Genomic DNA, 9,396 nt, shown 5'->3' with positions numbered 1-9,396 from the left:
GCTCCTCGAAAAATGGACCTCGTCCTCCTGCGCATGACCCCGCTAGCGTTAGCATGAGTCAGATGTACCGGGCAACACCTCAGTCAATTTTGGATTGGGCTAGAGACCAGCTTGGGTTGGGTGCCAGTCAATTGGGTCGGGTGGAGGGGTTTCACAGGGTGCTGGGCAGTTTTTCAGCTGGGTGCTGGGCAAAATGCCCTCCGCTGGAACTGCTCTAAGACAACGTCCAAACCTAAATTTTGTATGCCACCTTCTAATATTTGCTTGGATATTTACGACAGTAAAATTCTGAGGCAACAAACAACTTCATCTGAACATATTATTGAAATTTTGGCGGGGAATGACAGACAACGCATTTTTCAAAAACTCGTTCATCAACCGTTCTTACATCCGTTCTGAAGTAGTCTATCTAAACAACGAAATAAATCCACTAGAAACAAAATTCAAAGGGTATCTAAAGAAATCTCAAGACTTGTTTTAATTTCCTAACAAACAGAGATTACAAAACAGCATTTAACTCCAGGCATCTATCATAATCGGGAATGAATATAGACGATACTGAATGCCTGGAAAACCAACAGTGTCAATTTAGGAATAAGGAGACTGGTGACCGAAAAGTTTTCCTCAAGTAGCGATGCCGTTAATTCAACCGGTAAACTCCACCTTGGATGAGGTCAGAGACTCGAAGAACCAAAGTAACCCACTACAGACAACTGCACCCTAAGTGCAATACAAAGCACCGCGAATCTCAGGTCCCTGAAATTAAAATCATTGAAAAAACAAGAAATGGTGAAGTTTCACTCATAACTAAACATGCAAGGGTGTCAGCACAGAAAAAAAGAAAAGAATCGGATTCCCAGACTGCTACTTTAGATTATAGGGAAAGGAGGTTCTTAAGAATCTAAGATGCCACCATTTGGGTATATTTAATATGTAACATTCTACGACAGATGAATAAGCAGCAGCAGCACACAGGTATAATTTCGCTTTGATCTCCTACTAACTAGCAATGACAACAACACAATCTTATCCCAACCATTCAAGGTCAGCTACACCGGTGCTAGTCCTGCAATCCGCCGATCATGGACCATATTTTCCTTGGTCAATGATTCATTCTTTTTAATCGATGCATCTATTCGCCCTCATTATACTTTGTCAGATTCGGATCAGAAACATGAAACAGGGAAATGACATTAATCTCTCTAGCCTATTAAGATTGTCTTGAAATGCAAAGTTGGATACACAATATGAGTAATTCAAATGCAGGAAACATCTAAACCCGGCAGCACCATTCATTAAACTAGGCAGTTGGGATAACAACAGGAAATATACAAACAATTGGCAACTATGCCTAGGAAATACAATTTGTATGCAGTAAGATCAAACCGAAAACTAAAACATAATCAGTTAAACCGTGATATGAAACAATACTCACTCTTGTTCTGTGCTTGCCACTTCTGTATGCTAGTATACCAATTCCACTGAAAACACAGAGCAACGAGACGAACCAAACCGGCTGCAACCACCTCGAAAAATGCCATAACAAACGACCTCTGAGGAGACAACCCAGCAGTGGCAATGGACAACAATAACCCTTCAAAGTTGCAAGGCACAATAAAAGAAGCAGACTTAATCCCATCCAAAGCCCTCTTCGCAACATCTTCGGCTTTCATCGCCCCAGATGACTCCGCTATAATGCCAGTCAGCGGCGGCCGCCTCTTGGTCTCTACAACAATTGAATATTAAAAATTAGAGCAAAATCCCGCGTAGCCACACCCACATTGGCTAGAGCGGATGCGCTCCCCAATGCACCAAAGTTCGGATCTCCCTACCCGCATTTAACATTCTAATGCATCCAGGTTTAAAAGTTTAAATTAGTTTAAAGTAGAATATCGCTCGTATAAAAAAGAATCAAAATCGAAACAATCAAATTCCACATCGAACATTTACAATTTTTTTTACAGTTTTACCTTCAGCGAAGCCAGGGGTGTCTGTGTCCGGCGGGAATACCAGAGAAACGTGAATGTCGTGAGAAATCACCTCTTGCTGCAGAGCCTCGGCCAAGCCACGGAGCCCGAACTTGCTGGCGGAGTAGGCCGTGTAGCCGTAGATTCCGACCTGGCCGGCCTGGGATGACATCAACGCGATCGAGCGGGGCCCACGGTCCTCTCCCTTCTTCATTTCGGGGAGAGCGGCTTTGATCATGTTGAAGCTCCCAATCAGATTCACGTCCACCATGAACTTCACCTCATCCAATCCCTGCTTCTCGAGCTCCTCGGGGACGAAAACCCCCTGGTTCACAATCAGCACGTCGACGGGACCCGCCTCCGCCACCGCCTTCGACACGGCGTCGTAGTCGCGGACGTCGGCGGCGAAGATTGACACGTCGATGCCGGTGGAGAGCTGGATGTAGTTCTTTGCTTCCTCGAGCTTGTCGATGGAGCGCGCGAGGATGGAGACTCTGGCGCCCTCGGTGGCGGCCTGGTGGGCCAGGGCGAGTCCAATTCCACTGGAGCCTCCCGTGATGAACACGTGGCGGTTCTTGATTGGGATCTTGACGGGGCGGGGCCGGACTATAACGTAGAGAATGAGGAAGAGGAGGGTGGGCGGCAGGAGGAGAAGGAGGGCGAGGAAGGAGAGGTCCGCCATTGACGGAGCTTCGAAATCGTTGATAACTTGAGAGTGCCAGTGTTGTGTTGTCACTTGTAATTCAGTTCATTGACTTTCTGTGATCTCCGCCTGTAATATGGGCCGGACAGACCCGGCCCGGAAATACATTTTCGGGTCTTGGCCTACCTGAACTGAAATATGGCCAGAATTTGGGTCTGATGTTGTGCAATCAGGCCCAATGATATTAATAAACTCTCCCCCTTCATCAGAAAAAATAAAAAATAAAAAAAATCTCACTTTCCTGCGCATGATTTTGTCGAATGGGTCGCGATAAAGACACTACACCAACAATCTAGCGCCTATAATAACTCTGTAACACATAGGAGAAAATCAGTGGAGCATAATCATATGAGGTCTTAATTATGTATTTTTAACTCCAATTTTTAGGTTTTTTTTATTAACGTCCTATATATTATTAAATAGATCCCACATTAAATTTATTATTAAATAACTTACATATCTTAATATAAAATGATTATTTAGGCCCCATAAGGTTAAAAAATAAAAATAAAATTTTTGAATACATCTCAAGTCACTTCCAATGTATACCAAGATTATTTTTCTTCTCCTTTTCTTTAAAAAAAGAGACCAATTTTTTATTTATTTTTTAATAAATGATATTATCTACATTAAGAGGGTAGAGGAGTGAGCTAAACCTCACAACGAGCTAACACTAATATGGTGTCACTCATAAGTGAAGAAAAATATCACTAGACCGTAATACTAAGTAGCGTTAAAAATAAGACCAATTAAGAAAATGAATTGTTAAATTAAGCATGTTATGTTAATATTGTACAAAACAAAAACCTAGCATACCCTCAATGCTTAGATTCACTATATATTACAAGAAAAATAAATTAGTTTACCTGTATCTAAATTTTTAGCTCGGCCATTGATTGCATCCAGCAGTTGGGTCGGTCCGGAGGTTGAATTTTCAATCTACTCCGTTGAAAGCAAAGGACCATCGGCCGACCTAAAACAAGCCGTGATGCGGGCTGTTGACTTGTCCAAATGTATATGGTGTCGGTCTTTATCGGTGGACCACAACCCGCTCCTAGGTCGTAGACCACTGAAAATCTCCCACTTGCATAAAATTCGATTGCGATTTTAACCAAAAGTCAGTTCATTTGTGATCACTGCCTAACCAATTTAATAAATCAAAACCATTTTACATCGTCCAAATAAGCACAAGTCAAAAACCAAATGTTGAATAAAAGTTGGCTAAAAGTTGGGCTGTTGAAGACCGAATTTTCTCGTACACTTTTTTACAAGATTATATGCGATGAGTTTGATGTCAGCACTTCTAGATAGTAATGGTAAGCCTCATTAAAGTTTATGCGTCGTTTTAAGATTTAGAGTAGAATATTGCCGTATAAAAAGCATTAACAGGAGGTTTTTATTAGCCCCTTACATATTATTGAATTAGTAATGCTAGAGAGAATCTATTTAAACCATATTTTGTAAACTATATGACATGTTTGTTGATAATTGGATTATTATGCAAGTGTTGATTAATCAAGGTACGTTGAAGCAAGAAACTGCAATCAACTTTCACATTTTATCTAAAAGTTATCTGTATTTCTCTTTCTTGTGACTAACATGAAAAGTAAATACATATATTACCGAAAATAGCTAAGAACTTTCATATTGTTACCTATCATAAGTTGTGACTCGTGGTTTTTTATTTTTTTATATAAATTACCATTATTGAGGAGATAAGGGAGAGTTAAAAATTATTACATTAATATAAAGGAGGGATGAGTTTCAAATTCGGAAACGCATATATAAAATCCAACACCTTATCCACTAGGATTTTTTTTTTCATTTTTCTTTCCCTTTAAAAATGAGACCAGCATATGATTTTGTCACGACAGTCCACCATTCTAAGGACTCAAAAAACTCACAGAATCATATCTTGTGAGTTGGTCTTGTGTTTTAAAAGCAAATGTTGAGCTTTGAATTCAATTTTTAAGGTATGGATGGACATAAACTGTAAGTGGGGCACCACAGATTCATTCTCTTTCGTTAAATAATTCAGCGATTGTTTTTGAAAGTTTGTGACTTCCACTGATCAACAGATGGGCAAGTGCTGCTACTAGATCTCTGATCTCAATTCTCACTTCTCACAACTCTCATCCAACAAAAGAGAAAAAGGAAAAATAAAAGTGAGAGCTAGCTAGATCTCAAAGAAAAAATCAACGCAAATATTCCCTGACAAATAATATTTTTATTTGTTTCAACTTAATTTCTCATTCTCACTATTTTCAAGAAAATTGAAGTTCCAATACATTGACAATAGGATGGTGAAATCAACATGTAGAAAACATGTTTTAATTGGCTAATACCAGAAAAGAAATTGATACTTTACTACAAAACGGAAAGTCATTCAACTCCTTATAAGCTCAGGTAATATTTCTCAGTTCCCTGATTTATGATTCACCCTCTCAACTCTCGGTTCACCTCAGCCGACAGGGCATGTATCAAAAGTGAGAGGTCATGTGGCCTGATGGGCTGCCAGTATGGAAGGGACACAAAAGTTGAAAACTATATAAGAAAAAGCAATGAAACGGATTGCCCAAAAGAAAGGGAAAATATATAGTGTTTAAAGAGAGAACTCAAACATGACATCGAAAATGAAAGGAATGCCTTCTGAAAGAAATGCATGCATGTAGTTGTACCATCGAAACGTGACATGCTGAGGGAAGATTAATCAAAAAGCATGTTTAAGAAATGAATTGACAGTAGTTGTAGAACTAGTTTTATGTTCCACGTCGAAAGTGTAAATTCCACGTTGAGAATGTGATGCCTCTTGCACCACGTATTCGTCGTTATTCAGCCATGAAAGTCTGGCCAAGAACCATATTAATTTGTTGCTAATTGATTTTCCGTTAGATGCTTAACTTCATAACAAAAGAAAAAGTTTAGTGAATGATGATAGTAGGGTTTGGTGATTAAGCTTCAATCATACTACTCTAACGACTTTATAAATATCAATCACAAAACATCACGCAAAGTTCAGATAAGGAATACAAGTGGTCAATTATGTCAAGACTAAAGAGAAATTTGAAAGTCGATGCCTGCAATGATGCAGCTCCTTTGCCAACGGGCCTAATAGATTCCAATAATTTAAGCAAGAACATATATTTATAGTCAAATGAATAGCTTTTCCTTTTAGGTTGATTTGCAACCAACCAAATTGCTCATATGTTTGTCACTTCCACCTCATCTGTTTTTACCTTTCGATATTTCCTAGCATAAAAACAAATCCAAGATATTTTCTTCCGATTTGCAGATCCAGCAAGCTACAAAAGCTTTGTTGTCTGAATGTTGCACCTCAATCTTTCTCCCAAAATCTTTGTTTTCTCAATTGGATTTATGCTCACCAACTAGGGTAACTTGTTTGGAGTACTTGTTTTACTACAAATGTAACTCTCATTAGATCTACCATGCACTTATGTTGCCTTCATGCACTTATGTTGCCTTCAATCGAACTTTCTTTTTTGGCAAGTCAATATTTTAACGAAACTAATTTCAACGCACCCAAGTATGAAGATGGAGAAAAAGGTATGTAGAAATCATTTTCTTATTCTAAACTACTCTAAATTACAGGAGAAATTTTGAACTTAGATGCAAGTAGTTGGACAAACTACCACCACCAACTGACGTAACTCATATTTCTTGACTTAAATCAAATTAAGCTAATGTCATACAACATTTTGGACAAATAATCAAATTAAAATCAAAATAAAACAATTAATGAATAGAATTTAATGAATTAGAGAAAGCTCATCCTATATCCAACCTAACAATCCCCCATACACGTTCACAATTCAAAGGGTACAATACCCTTTGGTAAGCTCCCCTTGGCAGAGTAAGGAACAAAAGTAAATAGCTTTTCCTTGCCTTCCCATACATATAGACATCATCACCATAACAATAACAATATTAGTATCATAAAATCCTTGCCTTGCCATGTTTGGCAAAGGGACTCATCAGCAGAAATTTATTGCATTGTACAATACTTCTTGATAATTAGGGTTCCATATCTCATCCATTTTTCGGTCTAAAAGCGCAATCGGAAGATGCTTGGGAAACCATCGTTTTGTTGTGATCAGCTTGTGACGATCTGTGGGATTTTGTTTTGTATGAAGCAAACCTTCCCTGCCTGTGCTTTCTTCTTGGACGTATTGATTGGGGGATGAAAACTCCAGTTCCTTTGGTTTCTCTCCTGCAGGATTGCTCATACAGAAGGGCAGGATGTGCAGGTGGGTGGATTGCACAAGAGAAAGCCTGTAAGCACAATTAAAAACATGTTAGGAAATCAGTCCCTTCATCTCCTAGATAGAACAAGTACAAAACGATATAATTATATGCGGATCGAGAACACAAAAGTAAACTTACAAAACAACACACTAAAATCTAACATGGTTTACTGACTTCCACACACTCTTTTTCTCCTTCTACACAACGCTGGATTTATTCATTTCAAATGTCACAAGAGTGTGCAGAGGAAGAAAAGAGTTGCAGAAATCACCTCACATTAATATGAGCTACGTCCACATGTTGCTGGCGTATCCACGAAGAAGAAGATAAACAATTACAATCACTGCAAATGAAGTGTATACCTGAAGAGAAACTGAAGGGCAAGTTGCGATAGGATCCTCCTCATCATCCATGATTAGAAGAGAGATTTGCTTAGTTAAGTCTGCAAAGAACAAGTCGTCTTCTAGTTTTTCCATGGCAACTTCCATATCTGCAGCTTAATTAATCAAGAAGTTGGGTTATTATTTGTGTGTTAAGCAAGCCTGAGTGGTGTCTCCGAACCTGAAACTCTCTTAATAAACTCTAAAGGAAATAAGTAGGGATTTTATATAGGGGAAAAGCAAAGGGCAGAGGGGAAGGGGATGGGTGGGTTTATGTGAAGTCCCACTCTGCATCTCTACACACACATGGTTTTGTGCAGCCATGTGGAGGGGTGGGCAGTTGGCCTATCTGTATTTGAAGTCCCACTGCCCCACAAGAATCATGTTGTATGTCATGATATTATCCAGTGGCCCTAAAAGAGATGAGGAACAGCCGGCAACAATCCACACCCAGATATGTGCCAATCCAAGATAGACTCAAAATCTCTAGCAAAACCTACACACTTGGTATTAAATGACTTTTCTGCCCCTCACATCCATTTCCCTATAAATGCCTAGTTTTTGGCTCGAGATTCATATATGGTCCACATAAAAACAAACATTGTACATTTGTAGTCTTATTACCATCCACACGTACTGCTTGCTACCTTCGCTCGACTTAGAGGATAAATTTTTCATTGTATGCGGAATATGGGTGGTATATAATGTGTCATTATATAAGTGGAATGAAGTTTTATTTTTTAAGTTGTTAATTTATTAACACAAATATCTCACCACTTGTATAGTGACACGTGGTGTATCATTCCGTGTTCCGAGCACATTGAAAAATCTCTGCAACGTAAGAGCCTTACTGTTATATTAGTAACGCGTTAGTGCCCTTATTTATGATGGGATGTTTTTCAAAATTAAAAGGGAGAGTTTTGTGCATCCATGAAAATCAATCACCAAGGGTGCAAGGTTCACTATGGTTTAGCAATATGTTTTTGTTACTAATCCACTTGTGTTGCTTATATATAGCTTCACTATGCGGAAGAGTTTTACTATGTAAAGAATTAGCGCCCAACCTATGAAAGTATCCTCGGGTAACGAAAGCATCACTTGTTCTTAACTGTGTCTTGACACTAATTGAATACAATTCATAATTAAGTTCAAAAACACATAAATGTAGTAATACCCTTGAAAAGTAAACATATTGTCAATCCATATTCAATTAGGCCTCATATGCATATCTTGTATAAGCCATAAAAGGAAGAAAAAAATCAAAACAAGAATGATGTGTTAGTTTTTGGAAATGGAAGGAGTGTGATGTGTATGCATGAAAATCAATCAACCAAGGGTGCAAATAGCACCAACTGGTTCACTAGGGTTAAGCAACATGTGAGCCAGCATGCATGAATAGAGAAATAGACTTGTTCCCAGATAAATTGATCTTTTGTGTGTGCTTGTTTTTTCCCACTTCTTCATTCATCTGCCTCCCTCTGTATCAGTCAGTCAATTGCAAAAGCATTAACGGGTAAGGTGCATTATTATTCTCTTTTTCTTTCTACTTGTCTCATGTGCTACTTTACTCTTCTTTGGAAAGCAAAATGTTGAATTGTATATATGGTGTTGCTTGGTCCACGTCCCTTTTCCACACGGTTTCATGGCTGGCGAAGGTTGAGCATTAGGGTTGCATGGAATATCATGACCCCTAAAATGAAGAGACCTCATTGTAGACGTCATGATATATCTCATTGTATCTACAACACTAATCACGTGACCAGTATGACCAAATATACTAGTTTTATGACATGAAGTATATCTCTTTATGTCTATACTCTATAGCAATCATCACATGATCTATGACACCTGATAAATGTTGTAGACATAAAATATATATCCAGATGACATATTAGATTTTCTCAACCGAAAAAAGGATAGTTTAATCTTTGTTTCATATGGTACTTAATTATTGATGAATCAAAAAATGAAGTTTGAATTTTCTTCGTTTTATTGGAATGAAATGTTGGGTTGCATGTGGGAACTAGGAATGAACATTGAAGCTAATTATTGCCTTAATGACTTTTGCAATCACAAGAGAGTA

The 9,396-nt window shown here is 38.4% G+C and overlaps 2 protein-coding genes across 2 annotated transcripts; both read right to left on the bottom strand.

Moving 5' to 3' along the window:
* Window positions 1-286: 286 nt before the first annotated feature.
* Window positions 287-2,948, bottom strand: LOC139192722 (3-dehydrosphinganine reductase TSC10A-like). The gene is made up of 3 exons (XM_070815319.1): window positions 1,971-2,948; window positions 1,436-1,726; window positions 287-756 (listed from the first exon to the last, which is right to left on the bottom strand). The coding sequence occupies exons 1-3, from the start codon at window positions 2,647-2,649 to the stop codon at window positions 749-751; spliced, it is 978 nt and encodes a 325-aa protein (XP_070671420.1). The 5' UTR covers window positions 2,650-2,948; the 3' UTR covers window positions 287-748.
* Window positions 2,949-6,427: 3,479 nt separating this feature from the next.
* LOC103453081 (uncharacterized) lies at window positions 6,428-7,776 on the bottom strand. Its single transcript, XM_008392620.4, has 2 exons — window positions 7,296-7,776; window positions 6,428-6,960 (listed from the first exon to the last, which is right to left on the bottom strand). Exons 1-2 carry the CDS (start codon window positions 7,419-7,421, stop codon window positions 6,718-6,720), a joined length of 369 nt encoding a protein of 122 aa, XP_008390842.2. The 5' UTR covers window positions 7,422-7,776; the 3' UTR covers window positions 6,428-6,717.
* Between the last annotated feature and the right edge of the window lie 1,620 nt (window positions 7,777-9,396).

This window comes from Malus domestica, chromosome 16 (assembly GCF_042453785.1).
Source record: "Malus domestica chromosome 16, GDT2T_hap1".
Taxonomy (NCBI): domain Eukaryota; kingdom Viridiplantae; phylum Streptophyta; class Magnoliopsida; order Rosales; family Rosaceae; genus Malus; species Malus domestica.
The sequence above is the reverse complement of the archived record's forward strand: the minus strand, read 5'-3'. Positions and strand labels throughout refer to the sequence as shown.